A 23,570-nucleotide genomic window follows, 5' to 3' on the forward strand; every position below is an offset into this window, starting at 1 on the left:
TTGCCCCCTCAGTGGAGTTTACATCCAGTAGAAATCAGTGTATTCCTACCAATCCAAGGACACTTAGACATACAAGGACACAAAGAGCAACTATGTAAAATTCCATGTAAGAAATTTCCTTCAAAATCTAAGAGCCAAGAAATTTTTTTTTTCTTTTTACATCCTTGAGTCCTCTTTTTCTCACTCCACATTCAATCTATGAGCATATGCTGTTGGTCCTATCTTTAAAATCGATTCAAAATTCAACCCCTTCTCTCCATCTCTATTATGCAGCCCTAGGCCAATCCATTATCACTTCTTGCTTGGATAATTGCGATGGCCTCCTTATTGGTCTTCCTGCTTCTGTTCTTACCTCCTTACAGTCTGTTCTCAATCCAGAAGCTGGAGCAATTCGTTGAAATTTTAACTTAAATTATATCACTCCTGTGCCCCAAATATTTCGGTCAATTCCCGTTTTATTTAGAGTGAAAGCCAATATTGTTTAAAATGGCCTACGCGGTTATTTTTCCACCCTCTTTTCCATTAACTCCCTGATCTCATCTTAATGGCACTCCATCATTTTGGAACAAGCCAGCAGTCTTCCTACCTCATGGCCTTGGCACTGGGTTTTCTCTGCATGGAAATCCTTTCCTGCAGATATCTTTATGGCTTACTACCCCAGCACTTCAGGTTTTGGTCAAATGTCACTTTCTTTGTGAGGCCTTCTCTAGCAGACTTCATTAAAACCTCAACACTCCCATCCTGGTCCCTGCTTTATTTTTCTCCAAAGAATTATTGCCATCTGACAAAGTATATATTCTACTTATTTATTTGTATCCAGAATACAAGCTCCCCAAGACCAGGAATTTGATCTTTTTATCCCCAACCACTGAAACATTCACCTGACACATAGTGGGTACTCAATTTGTATTTGTCAAATAAAAGAAAAGATAATCTATTCACTCTGCCATTATCCCCCATGTTCTTCCCTTTTCCTCCAGTTTCCTTTGCTTCACTATCAGAATACTTTCACAATGTTTATTGGTCAGTCTGACATGTGTGTTTTCACCAACCTTGGTGTCTTTTAAGTGGCGTTCACTGAAATCACATCCTACTCTGATGCACACTAGGTCAGACAATTTTTTTTTTCTTAAGACAAGGTCTCGCTCTGTCTCCCAGGCTGGAGTATAGTGGCGTGATCTTGGCTCAATGCAACCTCCACGTCCCAGGCCCAAGCAATCCTCCCGCCTCAGCCTCCCCAATAGTTGGGACCACAGGTGTACATCACCATACCCAGCTTATTTCTTTTTTATTTTTTGTAGAGACGAAGTTTTGCCATGTTGCCCAGGCTGGTCTCGAACTACGGGCCTCAAGCAATCTGCCTGCCGTGGCCCCCCAAAGTACAGGGATTGCAGGCATGAACCACCATGCCCAGCTTCAATTTTTTTTTAATCTGAGACCTGCTTAAAACTGATACTCTGTCTTTACAGTGATCTGAAAAACTCAGTTTAGAGAGCTGGACAAGGCAGATATATGACAGAGACACTAATGTACTTTTCTATCTCTGCAAACTAACATATTTAAACTCAGAATTCATTTCTCATCAAGTGAGGAAATCTAATGTAATGTCAGGATTTTGAAAAGGATGCATAATTCTTTGATGAGTAATATATGTATTTATGCAGGCTGGAATAAAAAAGAATCATTGAACCAGGGACTTTAGGTTCTCAGCTAATGTTAGAGTTGTAAGGTTCTTTTTTTCCTCATCTTTAATTTTAAAATTTAATAGGGGATTGTCAGGGGAACCTAACATTCTACTCAAAGGGTTGGTTCCCACCAAATAAAGCACCACTGAAAACCAGAGCAGTGGATCAGGTTCCTGTTAAATATAGGTTCTAAATATGCCCCTTGTTTATGACATTTTTGGAAGTCACATAATAGGAATCATTTCTACATACTCAATCAAATTTGTGTCTTTCTGTTTTCAAAATAAAAATAAATAAGGGACAATGGGTAAATGCTTATCCTTGCTGCTGATGCTTAAAACACATTTGTTTAAAAAATTCTTCACTTGAACTGACTTTTTCACCAACTTGTTCATCTCATAGGAAGGAAAGCAGATGCAACCTATAAATAAGTCTTGCATTACTGTTTCAGGAGTTACAGGGCAGGAGAGCCTCTACCCAGAAAGGTCAGGGGCCACAGCCAGCTTGCTCCCTTTGTGAGTCAGACAATACCTGAGTGTTCCTATTCTGAATTCAATAAGCAGAGTTATATAAAATGAATGCCCCTGCATGCAGCTGCTTGAAAATGCTAGCACAATTCAAATTTTTAGTCTCTAATGTTATCCACCGTTGATGGGCAATCATTTTTATTATTTGTATTTTTCCACTTGATTTTCAGAGATTCAAAGTTTCTAAATAAAAAATACTCCACCATCTTTGAAATTTTCACAAACAATTGAGCATTTGCAACATTTTCTATAACCTTATTTTTCCCTGAATTTACTTAAGCTTCATGTCTTCAGATTACATGGGAAATTATCTGGTGTTTAGAAAGCTATTCTTTGCTGTAGTCTAATAACAGAAAAATTATGTGCCTTCCCATCATTAATTTAATTTAATAGATATCTACTAAGTATTACAAGGGTAGAGGCACTCTGCTAGAATTATTTTAAAGTATGACACCATGATAAAGGTAATACAATATCATTAATCTTTAGGGAAATGGAAATTAAAACCCACGAGAAGGTACTACTACCTACTCACTGGAACGGCTGTAATCCAAGAGAGACACATTATCAAGTACCAAGAATGCAAGGGAAACTGGAACCTTGCATACATACTGGTGGCAATGTGAAATGGTACAGCCACTTTGGGAAAACACTTTAGCAGTTCTTTATAAAGTTAAACATACACTTACCATGTGACCCACAAATTCCACTCATAGATAATTACCCAAGTGAAATGAAAACATATGTCCACACAAAGACATGTATGCGAATGTTCACAGCAGCATTATCTGTAATAGCCCCAAGGTGGAATCCACCCAGATGTCTATCAGCAGAATGAAATATTATACAGCATTGAGAAATGAATAACACTACCAGTATACATAACAACGTGGATGGATCTCACATGCGTAATGGGCAGCTAAAAACCCAGAAGAATGTTTGGTGTTTGACTCTATATCAAGTTCAAAACAGGAATGGTAATGTGTGTGATTGGAAGTCAAGATCATGATTATCCTTGTTGGGAGAATAGAAGTGACTGAAGTGGGGACGAAAGACCGCAGGCGTGCTGGAGTTGCTCTGTTTTTCAGCCTAGAAACTGTCACACAGCTGTGTGAACTTTGCTAAAATTCATCAAGGTGTACCTTCAGACATGTACAACTTTCTACAGTTAGTTATGCTTCCAGAAAGTTAATTAAAACTGTGAAAAATGAGTGACACTTGATTTTCAGACATTCAGAGGTCCTAGATAAAACACACTCTGTATTCACTGCTTCAAAGATTTTACAATCTAATGGGGAAGACAGACATGTTGACAAATAATTTTAACATGAAACAAATTCTGGTAAGCGCTACATTAGAAATATAAAATAAGTACAATGAAGAAAAGGAAAATGTTTACAAAATGTTGCAAAAAAAGAACGATCTTGAAAAAATGTTTTAGAGTGTGGTCAGTGTGCAGTTTACTATAGAAAATAGGAAGAATATAATAATGCACAAAAGTGGATGGAAAGGACATAAACTAGAAGTAAAGAGATTTAAAAGTATTGGATTATATACAAAAGTAACTACCGTTTGAGAGACCAAATTGTTTTAAAGTGTCAGAACACATTAGCTATTTATATCCTTAAAAGGAAGCTCTTTTGTTTTCACTTGACTGACTTTGCCCAAGCTGTAGGTTATTCTCTTTCAGTGGTTCTCAGCCCTAGCTGCACATCAGGATCACAGAAACTTTTGTAGCTTCTCCTGAATCAGATTCTCCAGGGGTGGGACTCAGGTATCTGTACTTTGAATAGGCACCTGTGATTCTCCTGAGCAGCCTGAGTTAGGAATCATCCCCGTAGTCCCTGCGGGGTGGAGGGAGCCTTCGCAGGGACCATCAACGCAATAAATGATTCTGAAAGTGTCATTTCTTTGTTTTTGGAGCTTCTGTGTCTTCTACAAAGAAGAGCACATTTCATATTTATCTCTTTGTAACCGTGCCAAGAAATTTCTTTGCAAATGGCTTTTATCGAAGTATTACATGAAAGATGTTAATCCTACTGTTAAATTTTAACCCTAATTCTTTCAAGCACTAGGGCTTTTCTTCTGATTTTATTACAGGTACATAGATCCATAGCAGAAGATAGAACTGGAAAGGACAAAGTGGCACATGCAGGTCGCTTGTTAATGCACTTGTATGACTAATCTTCCTTCTATGAGGAGGAAATGTATTTTTAGTCCTCACATTTATATATCCGATGTTCCATTGTGAAAATGTTGTCACACTTAGAAAATGTTAGTCCTCTACTTAATTCATTCACTTGTTATCTATTGTTAGCTTGTCCATACTTTTTTTACTCCTTGTTTTGAAATCATTTTCGAATTACAGAAAAGTTGCAAAAATAGTAGAGTTTACATATAACTCTTCACCTAGCTACCTCTAACTTTAACAACCTCTATAACCACAATACACTTATCAAAGCCATGAAATTAACATGAAACAATTAAGTGAACTACAAGTCTTATTTAAATTTAACTAGTTTTTCCTGATTTGTCTCTTCCAGGATCCAACCCAGAACCCCACATCGTGTTTAATTGTCATGTCATCCTAGTTTCCTCCAATTTGCAATAGTTCCTTGTCCTTTTTTTTTTTTATTTCATTACTTTGGCCTTTTTGATGAGTGCTAGTTAATTAATTCATAGAATGCTTTTCATTTTGGATTTGTGTGGTGTTTTCTTATAAGTACATTGAAATTATTCATCTTGGCAATAATATTGTAGAAGTGATCAGGGAGTACATGTGATGTTAATATGTTTATATTTATCTGACTATTTATATCAGTATGGACTTGTGGATACTTATTTTATGAACTATAATCCATACTATCATTATTTATTTTGATGCTCAGATTGTTCCAGCTTTGGTCACTGGCAGCTTCTTCTGATTGGATCCTGTGTCCTTTTGAAATGCCCCCATTCTTTTAAAAGCTCTTCTTTTTCTGACATCACTAGATGTTCCAGACTCATCTTGTACCTTCCCTGCTCCACTCCTGAAATCAGCCATTTCTCTACAAAGCTCTGATTCCTTTCATTGGAGAATGATATTTGGAAATAAAGATCTGAGTGCTGCTAGGGTGCCATTGCCCCCAGTCCCTCCCAGCAGAAAGAGCTAGGAAATATATATATGTACACTAATCCAGGAATACACATACACAATACTTATTACTTCTATAGCTACCTCGGTATCTGTGTATGTGTGTGTCTCTCCTATTTTCTTATTTGTAACTTCTTTCTCGAAGAGTGAAAACACTAGCTGTCATTATTTGCAATCCTAGATTACACAGAGTAGTTACTAAATTCCTAACTCATACTCCTGTGACAAATAAATTTACTTACTATAGTATAGTATTTGTTTGCTCACAATTCTTTTTGGTTTTCCTCTTGTAATATACAGTCAAGATCATATTTCCAAAGTGACTTAAATTCATTTTTAATTCCTATCCCCTTTGCCATAGTTGTATTATTCATCTGGGTTATGCTGTTTATTTGAGTTCATTTGTTACTGTTTGTATTCCTCTTTGGATTCTTACACCTTTTTTTTTTACTTTGAGAAGTGTGTAAAGCATTGCTATGGTTCAGAGAGTTGAAGTTATATAAAAAGAGCTATTACAAGAAGTATCTCTTCTATCTCTTCTTCCTCACAACCCCACCCCCACATCTCATGCCTGCTTCTTTATTTTTTACCAACCTTTATAGTCACACAGTATTTTGTGGTTTCTGGTTTATGCTTCTCCTGTTACTTGTGCACAGATGAGCAGATTAATACGTATTTTATTATATTCCCTTATGCTTTTATGAAGGGTGGTAGCACATCATATAAACTCTTTTGACCTCTGCTTTTGTTTTACTTAATGATTTGAAAATCATTCCAAATTAATTCCTAGGGATTTTCCTTATTCATATTTTTAGAGTGGCATAGTATTATTCAGTTGTGTGGATATAGCATAGTTATTCGACCACTCTCCTATTTATGGATATTTAGGCTGTTACCATTATTTTGCAATTACAATCAGTGCTCCAATAAATAAACTTGTATATATTGAAGTAATTTTGTACTATTAGAGGTATATTGTCTGAGTAGAATCCTAGAAATGGAATTTCTTGGTCAAAATTAAGTGCATGTGTGCTTAAGTCTTTTAATCACTCTGTCTGTCATTTGTATGCCTATGGGGATGACTATTGGGGGTTAATGTATATCCTTCATCAACACACAAGTTACTGAACTACAGCTTTTAATTTGTGTACCTTTTTTAAAATTTAACTTTCTTCATTAGTTGCACTTAGCACATTAAAAAGTATATTAAAATTGCATTGGAGTTAGGAATTAGTCTTGCATAATTTATCCCTTTTCAAGGTTCAATAAATACCATTGTAATGTGTCAACAGCCTCTAATGAAGGTAGTAATGATACATTACATTTACAGCCCTATCATCCCAGGTGCAGACTAGAATTTTATGATCACTGATAGAGAGTAGGCAGTTCAAGAACTCTAGCAGTGACATAATGACTAAGTATTTATATAATCTATCATTTGCCCAGAGTTTTTTATTTTTCAAAATTCTTTCAAGTCTTTTCATTTTATAGCAACTACTCAACTGTAGGATGGATTGGGGAAATATCAAATAAATTACGACATTTATGTAGTGCAAAGTCCCTTACATCTATTATCTCACGTGAGCCACAAACCAACCTCATGAAGTAGACAGGGCATACAGTCAACCTCCCCATTGTCCAGGTAAGGACGCTGAGACTCAGAAAAGTGAAATGTGATCCCGATGTCAAATATCTGCTAGGTAGTAGAGCTAGAACCGAACTTGAGACTAGACCACACTACAGGTTTTATAGCTACCTGTGAAACAACAATGAAAAACTGTCCAAGGACATGATATAGTCAGAGAGAGGCAAATTACGTGCTGTATATTTTGGAATCAGAAGATTGCCTCAGGCCAGATCCATTCTGACCATGTGCAGGGCCCTACTCCCACCCTAAGTGCTGCTGCTGTAACAGAATAAGCACTGGCCAAACAACCAGCCTTAGTTTGCATGCCAGTTCTGCCACTTTATTAGATTTTGGGCCTTGGTGAGCTATTGAACCTCTCTTTTCTTACCTCTGAAATGGTTATCGTTCTGCAGACCTGTTGGAAGAATTAAGAGTAACTTTATCAGAGAGACCCTCCCTGAAGCCCCCAGCTAAATGTTATTCTATCCTACAGTGGTCAGTCCATTTCCTTCAGAGCACTTGTCACAATTTAGAGTTATGTTTCCTTTTATGTTTATTTGTTTCACATCTGTCTCTTCTGCTAGACTATAAACTTCATGACATTAAGGACTCTGCTTGGTTTTGTTACTCTGTGTGTCTTATACCACCCCCATTAATCACTGAATAAATCTCTCTGAAATGAGTCTTCCCACTTTCTTGTACTTGTTTTTACTTCAGCCACGTAAAATACCTGCAGCTCACTTGTCCTTTCTCATCTCTCTACTTTCACACATGCTGTTTCCTTTGCCCAACATACCTATCCTTGTTCCTTTGTTTATCTGGAAAACCCTTACTCATCCTTCAAGACCTAACTCAACTGTTCTGTGAGGGCTTCTGACATATCCCCATTTCCCTGAAGCATGAGGGGGCTGTTATGCCCCCTTAGCATGCCTCTGTTATAGTAGTTGCTGTATTCAATGGATATTTTTAAGAACCTCCTCTGTATGAGGCGTGTGTTGGGTGCTGGGCACACAGCAGTGAATAGGAGCTGTCATTCTACTGAGGGAGTGAGCCACAAAGAAGTAAACAAATAATAACATTCCCAATAGCAATAAAATGCTAGGGTGATCAGTTCTGAGAAGTTGACTTTTGACCTGAGATCTGAAAGGTAAGGAGTTGGAAAAGGGAAGGGAGAGGGGGTGAGCCTTGGATTGTGACTGTTTACTGGGCTGTTCCTCATTTCTACCCCACCTCACCCCCACCCCCCACCTCCACTCACCTGGCCTCTGAGCTCCATGAATCTTATATTCCTAGTAACCAGCATAGGCCCAGCATGTCACACTGCACTTCCACCACTGGTGGCATGGCCTGTGAGAACTTCCAGTTGCCTTGCCCCATGGTTCTGCTGGGAGCTGGCTCCCAACTTAAAATCCACTCCCCAACTTACTATCTTGTGACACTAGAAAAGTTATTCAATCTCTCTGTGACTCCATTTCCTGATTATTAAAGTGGAAATAACAGTAAGACTTAACAGGGTTGCAGTTAGTAATAAATCAGATAATGCACCTGAAATTCTTAGCCAAGGGCCTGGCACATGGAGTGTAGTCAATAAATGTTGGCAAAAATGCTCTAGAGCTCATGAGGTGGTTATTAAATAATTGAATGAGTTAAGAAATAATAAAGTTTCTCATCCTGGCTAACACAGTGAAACCCCGTCTCTACTAAAAAATACAAAAAACTAGCCGGGCGCGGTGGCCGGCGCCTGTAGTCCCAGCTACTCGCGAGGCTGAGGCAGGAGAATGGCTGAACCTGGGAGGCGGAGCTTGCAGTGAGCCGAGATCCAGCCACTGCACTCCAGCCTGGGCAACAGAGCGAGACTCCCTCTCAAAAAAAAAAAAGAAATAATAAAGTTTCATTCTAACTTCAGTAAATAGTGCTAAGTCAGAAGAAAAGCCTCCAAACATCAGTAATTTTACCACCCAGAATCAATAGCTATTGACGCTTTATCTGCTTATAAAGCAGGCTGTGACAGTCAGGGCTTTTCTGGATAGTACAGGGCTTTCGTGTTCTAGCCTCAGACCTCAATGAAACAACTTCACAAAATCTACCAACCTCAGGCCATCCTGCAAGTGGTGCTTTGTCATCTTTGGAAATTATAGTTTGAGCACTTTGTATTAAAAGGGATTTATTTTATGTATCCCCTACTTCATTTTTCTTAGCAGATCTTCAGGATATCATAAGCAATGAAAGTTATGATGGTACCAGAGAGAACAATTTTCTTAGGTCAGAGACACCAAAATTAACTGGGATGTTGCTCCTTCTACACAAAGATAGTATTCAGACCATTTCTGCAAACTTTTAGTAGTTGGCAAATCCCCAAATCCCTTGGGAAACTTTAAATATCAAAACAGCCTGCACAAAGATGAAAACATTAACAAACTGGTACAAAAAGAACTTTAAAAAAAAATTCTCTCTATTGTATTTTCACTGGAAAATACTGGGGTCATGATTGCTGTTTGTATAAACATTAAATATCTGGCTCCTTGGGAGTGCTTTCCTACTGGAATGTACAGACATGAGTTTTCTAGTAAAAAAAAAAAAAAACTGAGGTAATTAGCAAAGAAAGACTTTTCCAAATATTCTCTTCTGTGAGCTGTAGGAGTAGACATTTGTTAACATGAGTACTTAACTCTATCCATCTAGTCAACACATTTTGGGAACTATCATTCACCTTTATTGTCACAGAAATCAACTTATGCTATCTTAGAAGGAGGAAATTATCAGAAAACCATTTCTCTTTTCTTTTTGATATTTGTGGCACTGTTTTCAGGGTTTTCATTCACAAACCAATGCACCATAAACTGGTGCTGGAGTATTGAAATTTGTTTTTCTGCTCCATAAATATAGAGGTGGGCACATCTATCAAAGTCGGTAGAAAAGAGCCACATTCACCAACTGGTCACTCTGATGGGGTAATGGGCTGTGGGGCTTTGCAGTGATTAGTAGTGCATGTCATAGATTATGGGATAAGAGTCTGCACTTTAGTGGTGGTACAATGCTAAACAGCTAAGAAGACTACAGATACTCTCATGGTTTACAGATGACAGGCTTCATTTTATATGTTAATAGAAGGAAGACTTCTGATAGGATGAGGAAATTCACCATAACAAATGCATTCCCTTTACTGAACTCTAGCATGGCACCAGTTAAAATCAGCTGTATGTATGATGTACTCTTAATTCCTAACAGTCCCAAGAAGTACTAATGTGAAAAATATTTTATACTTTTACATTTTATAGGTCATGAGCAGATGGAAAAAATTATGCCAATTGGTAAAGACATTCACATGCAGTATAACACTCCTCAAAACGGTGTTTACATGGGTTTTTCTTGAAAAAAAAAATTAAAGTTATCTTGGGTAAAATTATTACTTGGGTTTTCTTAAACATTATATCTGTAATTCATTTTAATGTATTCCTTCTGCAGAGCTGCATGTTTGAAAGCACAGGTAACCTTGTAATGAATAAAACTGATAAAAGGTTGTGTCCAATGAAAGGGAAATTATGGAATGATTATTCACTTTGCAAAAGGGTTTGTCATAGGGAAGCTTTCCTAAAGCATTTCAAATTTAATTTAGTTTATAAAACATTCATTTACACACAAAATTTCAGGAACAAATTTAGTGAGGAAATGAGATGAATAGTCATAATAAGATAGAGCTCCCTTACACTGCTAACGTTAATGCTTTCTCTCTGTCCCTTCTTGCAGCACTGATAGCCATTGGGCGGTACAGCATGACAATAGAGACTGTGGATGTTGGATGGTGTAAGGAAATTACAGACCAAGGAGCCACCCTGATTGCACAGAGCAGCAAGTCTCTGAGATATTTGGGGCTGATGAGATGTGATAAAGTAAGAGTTGACTATCAAGTTGTTTGCTTTCTACATATCAGTATAGTTAATAGCTTGATGTCGTATCCTCTCCTTCTCTATCCCCACCCCCATATATTCTATATTATATATACATTATATATATATATACAATTATAGCTATGCATTGTTCGCCTGCTTTTGAAAACTAATCTGGGATTATCTTTGCATTTCCCCACTTAATAATTCTGTGCTTAAGCAGAAAGAAAAAGTAATCATATATATAGAGTCAACTTAGAGTTTGGCATCCTATTTATAAGTCCATGGACCAAAATGTAAAAGGTTACATGACAAACTGCAATTTTCAGGGTCTAACCGTAAAATTATATTCTGTGTTTCAAGTTTCCAGCAACAGTAAAGGTGGAAAGAACAGTGCCAAATTGGTTTTTCACAAGTGTGTAATTTTGCTACTGAACATCTATGTATTCTGGCCACTCGGGAACAAGAAAGGGCCAGTGAGGGGATATGTGGGAATTTGCATCTCCCCATACATCAGATGCCACTCCTAGCACGTGATAAGAAGTGATTCCAGAGGTCCTGGCGGAAGGCCTGTGGAGCTGACCAGCGATGTGAGCATGAGTTTAGGAAATGGTGCAGCATTTAATGTGGGACCCTTTGAAGACTGAGAAAACAGATAATAAAAATCTATACTGACACCTGTAATCCCAGCATATTGGGAAGCCAAGGCAGAAGGATCACTTGAGCCCAGGAGTTTGAGACCAGCCTGGGCAACAAGGCAAAACACTCTGTCTCTACCAAAAAAAAAAAAAATTAGCCAGGCATCATGCCACACACCTGTAGTCCCAGCTACTAGGGAAGCTAAGGTGGGAGGATCCCTGAGCTCAAGAGGCCGAGGTTGCAGTGAGCCGTGATTGCGCCACACCACCCCAGCCTGGGTGACAGAGCAAGACCGAGTCCCAAACGAACAAACAAAAAACCAAAAAAAAAAAAAACCTATGCTAGACACCAGGCACTCCACAGATGTTTTCTTCTTTATTTATTCCATGTTTTTCCTATAACAAGTCTAAGAAATAGTTATTTGCATTGTGAAGTGGAGAAAATGGAGGCTCAGAAAGACCAGTCAGTGGCCCAGGGATACTCTGGCAAGACTTCACGCCGGGTCTTTGGAGTCTGTATCCAGTGCTACTGGCACAACCCAGGGGGCGTTCTCTGGCCACAGGGACTGCTTCCTTAGAAAAGGTCCAGTTCAGACACTTGCTCAGAAAGTGCAGCCATCTTGTACTAATTTACACATGTGTGCTACTTTTATAAATGGTGATTAGGAACAAATCTAGCAAAATAATGTGAAACTAAATAGACTTGCCATTCAAAGGGCATGCATTTTCTAAATGTAGCAAATCTGGGGGCAAATGAAGTATGGCCCAAAGCCCTTGTGTCCTTTGTCATTTTTTGTTAATTGACTAATTCTTTTCTCCAAACACTTTAGAATTCCAGCTTATACTAGACCTTTGCCAGTTAGTTATGTTTAGAGAAATGTTATATATTCTCAGCCCAGCCCGGAAGCGACTTACTTTGTAACTAAGCAACAGCACTGAGACCCAGGGCTTGCAAGTCTCCCACAAATCTTTCTACTAACCAACCTAATGCTGCTGCTAACCCTGCCACTTTAAAATGACTTCTTTTAAGACAAGTTAAAGGGTCCACCATAGGCACAGTGCTCTAGAAACAGGAATCAATGACAGCAGAACTCCTCAGCTTCCAGCAGAAGCTGCCACGTGAATGCTGTCTAACTAAAGCTACCAAAATGTAAGCATTCATGCATATGTGTCCACAACAATTCTCAGAAATTGCCGTATTTCTAATCTGTAATCTTTAGATGGTTAAGATCGGCTCCATCTTCAGAGATACACTGTAGAAGTTGTATGTTACAGTTACTACAGGAGAATATTATTCCCGACATATTTGCTGACCAGCATTTTGCTGATTTTTAGTTAAGAAATGGGTTATTTTCTACCCAAATGCAAATTAGTCCAAAATTAAATAGTGACACTGTACAGATTAGCTGTATCCCTAAGGGTTTTAGCCCTTTCCCTGGGCTGCCTCTGAATCCTTTCTCTAACCAGAGAGCCACTCTGAGAACCCATTGGCTCCAGCATGATGCCGTCTGGTCAGAGCCTGCTGCAACACAGCCCAGGGAGATGCTGGACCCAGCCTTGCTGTCTGGCTTCCTCAGACTTAAAGCAGCTCAGAGCCAAATACGAGAGGCTCTGTGAGGATGGAAGACAGTTCCAAACCACACACAAAGCACAAGTAAAGGCTTGCACAGAAAAGCCTGCTTGTTGGTTTAGTTGGATGGAAATGTAAAGTAGCTATTCAGTTTTCAGATTTTGTATGATGCCATCCATCTCCAGATTTTAAGTTACCATCAAGATTCAAAGGAAGATTTGAGTAGCAAAGAAAAGAAATTAGTAGCAAGGGTATAGTCTGTGGAGCCAGAGTTCAGGTTCAGATCTGGGTTTTGCACTTACTAGTTGTGTCACCATGGGCAGTTACTAACCTCTCAGTGCTTGTTTCCTCATTTGCAAAATGAGGATACTAGTACCTATCTTGTAGAATTATGAGCATGTAAATGAGTTAACATATGTAAAGCACTTAGAATAATGTCTATTATATATAAAATGATCTGTTACTGATTATTCTTATCATCAATATCATTATATTAACCCGTGCTGTGATAGTGGAATTTCCCAATGAGAAAAAAAAAAATTGTATTGCCTGCTATTCAATTTTGAAAGAAAATTAGAAAGAAAGGAAAAAAAAAAACTCAAATTAGAGAATGCTTTGCCTTTGTGCTTTTTCCTCAACTAAATTTAAAATTAATATTATTTTTTATATAAAGATGTTAGTAATTATACTTTCTACACACCTCTGCAATGGAAAACTAATGCCTCTGTAGGACACTCAGTATTTGGAATGAATTTATTAACCATCTACTCCAGCACAGGGATGCAGAAAGATTTGCAGTGGGAGAATAGGGTGAGTTGAAGATAAGACTGTTCAAGTACTTAGGGAAACAGAAAGTAACAAGACAAATAAAGGTGAAAAATAAGAATAGAAACAGGAAACAGAAAAACTATGATTAGGGAATGGAGAAGAAGATACACCATCTCTTGTCTGTCTATGATCATCTGTGCCAGCAAAGCATTAAAGAACAAAATTAATTTGGCCCTGTCACTTTTCTCCCTACTTTAACCAAATCTGCTAACCACTAATAAAACCCATTAGAGTTCTCCTCTGTGTTTCTGCACACCAATGGCACCAATGGAGGGCACAGGGAACCTCAACATCTACTCAGTAAATTCCTTGGCCAGGAATGGCATCAGTGGGATCCCTGCACTGGAGAGAGATGTGGTTTGTGAAGTCTGTGTACCCTTGCACTGGTATTCTGTGATCCTGTGGTTCTGAGAAAGAACATTCTAGTTGCATGTTCTTTCACAGTCAGTTTATTGAGGGCCACTTATATTTAATACTTTACCAAACTGATGCTTTTTTCCTCATTTCAGCTTTTGAGGTATTGCAAGAATAACAAAATGCATTGTATTTGTTGTAGGAAAACAGTGTTTCCCCCCACGACCCCCACCCCCCATCTCTCTTGGGAGGTTATCAGAGAACAAATGAGAAAAGTTAAACATATTCGTTGCAGATGAAAGCAACATGTACTTGGATTGTCAAACAAGGGCTAAGCGAAACTGCAGTAAATATGTTTGGCTGCAACATTGGTGATTCCTGGGGAGGAGTCCTCCAGTCATTCAACAATGCAGCATTCCCCATGCAGTTGTAAAGTCAGGAAGTGCATTAGGAAGCCCCTGTTTGAGTAGCTTTTCTGATTGCTGGATGGATAAGCATGTTAGAGGGTTTTGAAGCTGACGCCACTTAATCTCCTAAACTTTAGTGCATTGTAAGAACCAAGAGAAGAAAACGCTGTGTGAGACGGCTTTGATGAATTGGGGTGAGCTTATATCCTTAAAGACTGTTCAAAGGCTTACTTGACCTTGGGAATTAGAGTTGACCCGAAATCACCTATCAACTTAACTCACATTTATTTGGTGATTTAGTTAAAAATACTTGTGTAATCAACGGAACTCTCTAATAAGAGCAGTATGTTCACTCTGTTTTCCGCAATCATAAACAGAAGCTTTGGTCATAGAAATGTTTTTCGTGACTTCAGTGAATTCTAGATTCTCTATAGATCTGTTTCTTGTAATTGTATTATATTTTCTTCATTTCTTATAAGGCAGTTTGGATGGAGAACAAAACTATAAAGGACCAAAAAAAAAATCATGAGAAAGCTGTAGGACAAATGGAAATGCAGTGTTCAAGGTTAATGAAAAATGTTTGGGGTGACAAGGTTGATGAGAAGGGAGGAGGCACCATGGCCTGGCACTGGCAGAAAAACAGCCCTCACCAGAGGCAGCCTGGCTAGTTTGCGAGGCCTCGGTGGTAAAGTGTCGTGGTGGAAACCTCTGCAGTGTGTGTTAATACAGAAGTTTGGAGATGCAGGCCTGAATTATGAGCAGTGAATAACATCATAAACGTAGCAATTCTCAAATGCCAAACCCTTGTGAAAAGCAGTTGGATGGAGAAATGCTGGAGCTTTTAAAAGCTCCCTTTCACTTTCTATTTTTTTTTTTAACTTCATGCAGAACTAATTTTATACACTGTTCATTTGATTTGAAAATGCCAGCGTCTGGGGTATCATTAAAGAGCGTTATTGAGGGAGCCACTCTTGGCAAAGCATTTTGCTTAAAATGCTTGGTTCTTATGTCCCTGCATAGTTATAGATGGGGAGGAGAAAGTGTGCCTCGGTTTACCTAACCCCACGCCTCTGCCATGGCCCGGAGCAGATGGCTACCCTTCTGCTGGGAGGTTTTTTTTCCTCCTTGGCCAGTAGAGGCGCCTGGAGGGCTGTGGGGGCCACATTACTTAAGGAACAGACATAAATAGATTGTGAAAGGTCCACCCTAATGTCCTATGACCAAAGCCTCTTGGAATTTCTTTGATTTCTAGTTGACATAAATTAGAATTACACAGGCGTGAAGAGCCCGCCCAGAAAAGATGAGAGAGGCTGCTAGAGAGGAGAGCCACCTCTGTGTGAGCCTATTGATTATCCAGCTGCCTTCAGGCCAGGGGCCTCTGTGGAGGCCGACTACTATTGATCCACACCACGAAAATAATCGAATTAATTCATTTCTCATCAAACTGACATTGCCAAGACTGTTCTCCTTACCTGCCCCAATTCCTGAAGTTCTTAGTTGAGGAGTGAAATAGTGATTTCTTTTAGTAAATGTTGCTATATTCTCCAGGACATAAGAAATCCCGGTTTTCACATGGAGTTCTACATTTTTAAATGGGAGAGAGATTTTCTTAAATCGAATCAATAAGAAGCCAATACAGAAAGCAAGTGATAGAAACCAATCAGCTCTTTCGAGCCAGGAGTCTGCTTTACCACCTGAAAATATCTAGGACCAAGTTTTGGGTGCCCAATTTAATGTAAAAATATTCAGGAAAAATTGACCACTGCATATTTCAGGAAGTAATTACGGTAAGCGAAAGCCTCAACAACTTAACTACTCCTGTGGAGAAAATGGAGTTTTTATCAGCTTGTTTAGGAATCATGAGCAGGAAAGCCCTATGGGGAAAATAATATAGGACTCTGTAACTAACGTACAGAACTAACTGGAAAAATCAGTTTCAGAGAAAAATAATTTGAGGGCACTGTGTCCAGGACTGTTTTGGTAGCAATTCAGCCATGAAACAAAGCGTGTACCTGCAGGGACTCTCCTCTTCCCTGCCTTGTCTGCGCAGCTGTTTCCACGTTGCCCATAGCCAAAATGTAAGATTTAAAATTGATGCTGTATCAAAGAAAATAAAGTAAAAAAAAAAAAAAGAAGAAGAAGAAAAGAAAACATTCTATTCGAATAAGGCAGGAGTGGTCTAACTGTATCAGACTGTGCAGTCCTCTGTTGTGGGTGACATAACCCTTATTCAGACAGCCCACATGACATGTGGCCCCAAAAGAAAGAGGGGATGAGAAATGGTGAGAGTGCAGCTGGGGCTCTAAAATCTGAACTTCAGTCCTTCACTTGAAGCATCAGCATCTTGTTCCTTTTGCTGATGAAACAGTTTCTCCAGGTGATTTTCACATAGGAGCACTTTAAAACGCATTTTACAACCCTCTCCTGATTATTCCTGGTAATTGAAACAGGGAAAAACACATCAGCTGAAATTCAGAGGTTACCTTTCAACCTCATTTTAGTTAAGTGTTCCCATCTCCTCCTCTTCCAACCCTGTTCACCTGAACTTCTAAGAAGTGGTAACTATAAGTCCTTTCCAGTATTTAAATATGAAACCAATAAACATTGATATGGAATTTTATAAAAGAGGTTGAGCACTAGTGTCAAACTGTTAGGTTTTCAAATTCTACCTCCATCATTTTACTCTCTCCCGGACCTTGGGTGACTTAATCTCTAAAAGCCTCAAATTCACCAACTGAAAAATGGGGATGATAATGACATTTATCCCATAGGGTTGTTACAAAATTAAATGAAATATTGTGATAAAGACCTTAGCTCAAAGTCAGGCACACTATAAGCACTCAATAAATGTTAACTACTATTAGCATTATCATTATATTTATTCACATATACATACCTGCTCTGGAATCTTGTGTCTGCTATATTAATCACCTGTCCAACAGGTTCATAATAGTCTAGCCATGAATATAAATTCACAAGCTTAGATCTTCATAGAAGAACTGGCCTCCTGAGACTAAGGCAGCAATTCTTGAAAATAATAGAATTGTTTTTAATCATTAGGACTCACTAAATTACAGCCAAACTTACAGAGAAAGAAGAAACGTGGAACCGGTAGGAGTCAGTCCTTTCTTGTGAGCAGAGAGTGAAGACCTGCCAAGTCAAACAGCCAGTCAATGTCCAGGCTGAGATTTGTTTGGTTTGGTTTTTCAGGAAAATCAACATCTGTGTAGAACCTTTTAAGGGAATGTGCTGCAAGTAGCTACTTATGTTTTGCTGGCCTCTGTTATGGGATTGATGGATAGTGAAATTGTTCATTTGCTTTTAAAAGGGGGAAGGAGAGAGCCTACTGTTCCCCAAATACCGTAGGTTGAATAGATTGCTGTGTTGGAGTTTGCCTGAAGGCACCCTGGAGCGTCATTGCTTTGCAGTAAATAATCTCCTTGGAGCTTTGATTTGGTTTCAGTAATTATATGAAAGAATTAGATTGTAGGATCATATTAGTTTTCGAATTTAAAAATAGAATAGGTAGCAGCAATTCCTCAACAGAGCTCAGATGAGATCCCAGAACTCTTAATCACCTGACTTCACCAAGTAGCAACAAGACTAGCCTGCAGTGACCAGGTGACTGAGGGACTACTGCAGGTGGGGTAAGCGATGGCTCAGCCCACATGCCAGGCCTGGCCATCCAGCAGCAGCAGGTCTTCAGGGCCTACTGTGCTGTGCCTAGAGAAAATCCTGTTCCTGTTTGCAAGCAATTTTTCAGAGAAAAACGAAGCCTCTCCTGCCTCCAATTTTTATCATATATTTTATTAATAGTTGATTTCTTCAAGAAATATCTATTGAGTGACTTAGTATATTCAAGTCACTGTGATAGGTGATAGGTCAGAAAAGAACAGTGAACAAGATACACTCCCTATGCCATGGGGCCTGCAGCCTCTTGGGAGAGGACAAGCAAATGGGCAGCTACAGTACTGTAAAATTGCTGATTATTTATTTTTAAGTGACACCCAAGGTTATGCTTCTTCTGAACAAAGAGCCTCACTTTGATCCTACATCAGCTTTCAGCCGTGGTCCTCTAGCCTCTTTTCTTGCCATTCTATTTAATTTCTGAAAAGGATTGTCTAGGAACAGTTTTCCCTGCTTTCTCGCCACCTGTTATGAACTATTTCCATCCACACCATGCCACTGATGCTGCTCTTTTCAAGGTCAGCAGTGGCCTCTGTGTCACCAAATGCAGTGGCCGTTTTTCTGTTCTCACTTCCCCCATCTCTTGGCAGCAGCATCCATATGATAACCACTCCGTCCTGCCAGAGAATGCTTGTCTCTTGTCTTCCACTTCACCAGACTGTAGCTTTGCTGCTATCTCTGCGTTCCCCACCGCCTCCCTGTGCCACCATTCCCTCATCTGTAAAATGAAAATAATACATCTGTCTCACATCGAGAGAGTGGAGTGAATTAATCTGTGTGGTGTTCTTCCTATGAAGCAAGCAATAAACATTAGCTCTTGCTTGTTGTAGTGGTTGATTTTTACCCTTCCTACCTTCATCTCTTTCCTTCTCCTTACTAGAATATAAGATCTGTGGGTTTCTCCTTCTATGTTATATTACCAGGACCTACCACAGTGGCTGGTACACACTAGTTGCTAAATAAATATGTATTGCATGCTGGATGGATGGATAGATTGGACTGTGTTTCTCATCTGCATTCTCTTCAACCAGAGCAGCCCCATTCTTATTGTTTTATGTACTTGAAATCTACAGTTTTGGTTTGTGAAAGTATTATACAGCTAAAAGTAAATTTGAAAATCATTAGATTCCACTGCCTCTTAATAATTTAATGGATTGTAAAAAGTACCTAGACAGAGGAAAATAAATAAACAAGTGAGAAAGGTCCCCCCTTGGATTTCATATGAAATCTGTATAGCTGGGGAGCTGTGAGGGCAGCTGCAAGCCCCGGGAGGATCAGGACATTCAGATGAGCTCAGCATCTGCTGCATGGTTGAACTTGGCATCCTTCAGAGCCCAGCCCTGCAACGCTCTGATTTATGTACAGTTCATCTTCTGAAAACCAAGAATAGCACTTATTTTCAGGTTTTTGAATCTACAGATTTACCGGTCACATTAATGCAGAATAAATTTTTGCTAATCATGAATTTGTTTTAGGAAACAGGTCAAATTTGTAAATGCTACAAAATGGAAATGGCAATTTTAGAAAGATTTTTTTTCATCAAGTGTGCACTTGCTGATTACCACTACCTTATCCTTTATGTAAGAAAATAAAAACTGAAATCGAGAAAGCCATTATGCACAAAAGAAAACACACTTTTAGTTCAGAGAGCTTTCCCCCTCGATTATGTTTTTCAGCTTAACTTCATGAGTTTAATTTAGAAATACCTAGATGTGTTCCATAAGTACATTGCACTTACCACTCACTTAGTGACTACATTAATTATCTTATTGGGGCCTAGTTTTTCTTTTTTCAAATTGTTGATCATTTGCTGAATCATTTGTAGCACTACAGATGACTCCCCCAAGCAACTTTCTCCATCCTGGTGTCCCACATACGTTATGTTCTGGTTCTTATCTGCACCACATGCACATACACATAGATTTGAGTGTGGCCAAGTCCTGTCCAGTGGTTTGTGGCCTTAAAGCGGCCAACCCATGGTTGTGTACCTGGAGCTTGCTTTCTCAGTGGAGGATAGCTTGGAAACATCTTTCTCAGTGGAGGATAGCTTGGTGATACAGGGAATGAAAATGTCACTAATTTTTCTCTCTGACAGTCTGGTTGTTGGACTTCCTGTCACACTAATCTCTAATTAGAGGCTTCAGGTTAGCAAGCCCCAATTCTCACTTAACACTGCAGGCGTTTCTGTGATCCCCATCCTCCCAAGTTCTTTGCTGCTTTCTCACTGTGCTAATTCAAGTGAATAGAAGCAGTGCTAGTGTTAACAGGCAACACACATTTCATGAAAAAGAGACAGCATGAAGCCAGGCCTGTTGTGATATTGACAGAGCATAGCACTTCCAATCATTGCAGATTCCGAAATGGAATGACTGCATTTGACAAAGTTGAATGCATTTATGAGCCTGCCTCTGTCAGGTTCATTGCATTCTCAGTATCTGTCTTATTGTATACTTTGGGATTTTTCGATGATTTTTTTTTTTCCACCCAAGAGTACTATTTCTTACCTCTGTATGAAAAACACATCCTTAAAGACCCCAGGCTACCGGTATGAGGTTCACGCATGAAGCATCGTACATTATGGATGCTCTGTGGTCAGCTGACTCCCAGATTTAGCAAGTTGCTTTTAGGCTCCAATGAGATAGTCAACTTTTCTTCTTAAAATTTCTTTTCTTAAAATTGTATTAACCCAGCATTTTGGGAGGCTGAGGTGGGTAGATCACGAGGTCAGGAGATTGAGACCATCCTGGTTAATACAGTGAAACCCCGTCCCTACTAAAAATACAAAAAAGTAGCTGGGTATGGTGACACGTGCCTGTAGTCCCAGCTACTCAGGAAGCTGAGGCAGGAGAATCGCTTGAGATCGCGCCACTGCACTCCAGCCTGGGTGACAGCGAGACTCCATCTCAAAAAAAAAAAAAAAAAATTAAATACCTAATCATGAATACCCTCTCCTTCCATATCATGGATTTTTCACTGAGGAAGCACTAGGTCCATGTGAGAACTGGGGATAGGAGAATTTTTTTTCCTTCCCCTTAGCTTTTGGGAAGATCAGATGGAGGCCACCTTTGGCTTTGCCTAATGAGAGATCTAAGACTTGATGCTGAAGGAGAAGAAGCCAGTCCATTTTTACCACATTCAAAGAATGCATATTTTGTTTCAGACAATGATGAATATTTGAAAAAAGAAGGGCTAATAAGCTATAGCAACAACAGTTCCTTTTCCCCAGAACCTCTAGCTCAGAGGTGTCATATCGTGGGAAGTGGGCAGGTGCTTAGTTCAACCTTGCCTTCAGATCCCCAAGAACAGGAATCACCTGTGCATTCTAGGAGCTTTTTCAGTCAGTGGCTTTAAACCAGTAGGTCTCCCCGATCTGCATTTTGGAATCTCCTGGAAGTTTTACAACTGCTGATGCCTGACTCCCTGTCCACCAAGACTCCGATATAACTGGTCTAGGATATGGCCTGGGCACTGGGATTTCTAAAAGATCTTCAGGTAATTCTAATGAGCAGTTGGGTCGACAACCACTTTATTCTTGTTTGTATCTTTCTTGCCCTTGTAGACACAGTTTAATTCATCCCATGTCAGTAAACATTTATCATAAGTTTGCTATATATGAGTCACTGTAGGGTTTATGGCAGAAGGCCTTGGTTTGTCTGAGAAAGGAAGAGGGAAGGAAGGGAATGTGAAGCTGATTACAGGGGAGAATAAAGGAGCCAAGTGCTAAGGTAGGAAGCTTAGCCTCGCCACTGAAGAGAAAGAGGTGAGAGATTGAAGAGGTACCAGTTTCCTAGTTCCCTGCTCTCACCATAGCAAACCTCAGCAGAATGTGGCATGTCACCTGAACAGGGACGTGCGAAGTCCTGCTGCAAAGGGAGAGAGATAGAATTATAAAAATCTACACAGGCCAGCAGAGAGCGGGCACATGTTGTCAGCTGTGCAGGATCCTGGAAAAATCAATATATCGTCTGCTCTTTTTCTCTTTTCTTGGTGTCCTATTTAAAATATTTTAAACTGCACTTAGATGACTCACCTCATTTACATGCAAATTTGGGGTGTTACTAAAATTCACATTACCCTGATTTCATCCTTTTTAATATGTGCCCATCTTAGAGCCTGTGGGCACCAGCTGAAAGCACATTAAGGTCTGTTTGAATATGCATTGTTCACGATGACTTTTGCTGGCACCTGGTGAATACCAGGTTCCACAGATATCCACTAGTTTCCCAGAGAGCCAAGAAACGCGGAGAGAAGCAGGCTCCGGAGGCGTATTGCCCCAGAGACAGCACTCTGCTTCTGGGCCGCCAGGAGTCAGCCTCTGGGGCTGTTAGCAGTGAGTGACATTACCCAGGGAGTCTGTGAAGAATGACAGACCAGTGTGAAGGCCCAAGCCCTGAATTCGGAGGCAGGAGCTGAGTGTGCTATTTGTGATGCCTTCACAGATATACTGTGGGCCTTTTACTCTTTCCACCTGCAAATAAAGGGGTCCACCTTCTTCACCCCTCCCTTCCTCACAGCAGAGCTATTTGATACAATAACTTACTGCAGGTATACACTTGAGTTCATTGGATGGGGCGGGAGAAACATTGCATAGCTTACAAAGTAACGCCTGATGAGTTGTTTTATTCTAGCTCATAAGCTGGTTTCCTTTCTTCTCTGAATAATATGTGCATATTTTGTGGATATGGTACACAGGCTGACACCTTCTTGTCCTTCAGAAGTCCAAATATCACTTCATTTGGAAAGCCCTTTCCAGCCCTCAAGGAGCAGGTCAGGTGCCTACTGTGGGCTTCCTTCTGCAGCAACCTGCACTTCCCTAGAAAGCACTTTCCGGGCTTTGCTGTTGCTGGTGTCATTGTTCCTCCCCTGCTGGGTTATAAGCTACAAGAAGGCAGGGGCCATATCTGGCTTGCAGGCCATCCTACCTCTGTAACAAGGGAAAGTGTTTTTATGGGTGAGAGACGGGAAAGGAAGCAGTGCCCGTTTCTGGCGTAGTCACGGATGGCCTATCCAAAGGCCTGTTGTCAGTCCTGCAGCTTCTTCGCATTTCCATCATGCTTCAAAGTCTCAGGTAACCCACAGCTCCACAATAGACCACTCTGCAGGCCAAGCGAGATCCATTATAATTTACATTTAGAGCAGCCATTTTGAAAACACTGTCAAGGACTTTGAAATGTATGTATATGCAAACTGCAATCTCTTTTATATTCATTAAAAAAACGAATGTCAG

At 39.6% G+C, this 23,570-nt stretch overlaps 1 protein-coding gene across 1 annotated transcript in view; it reads left to right on the top strand.

The window, feature by feature from the left end:
* The window catches only part of LOC105471091 (F-box and leucine rich repeat protein 17), a 544,848-nt gene that overhangs the window by 511,275 nt on the left and 10,003 nt on the right, over window positions 1-23,570 (top strand). The window contains exon 8 of the mRNA XM_011723457.3: window positions 10,720-10,862. Coding sequence (XP_011721759.1) covers window positions 10,720-10,862 — 143 coding nt within the window. The remainder of the gene's footprint in view (window positions 1-10,719; window positions 10,863-23,570) is intronic.

Source organism: Macaca nemestrina, chromosome 6 (assembly GCF_043159975.1).
Source record: "Macaca nemestrina isolate mMacNem1 chromosome 6, mMacNem.hap1, whole genome shotgun sequence".
NCBI lineage: Eukaryota > Metazoa > Chordata > Mammalia > Primates > Cercopithecidae > Macaca > Macaca nemestrina.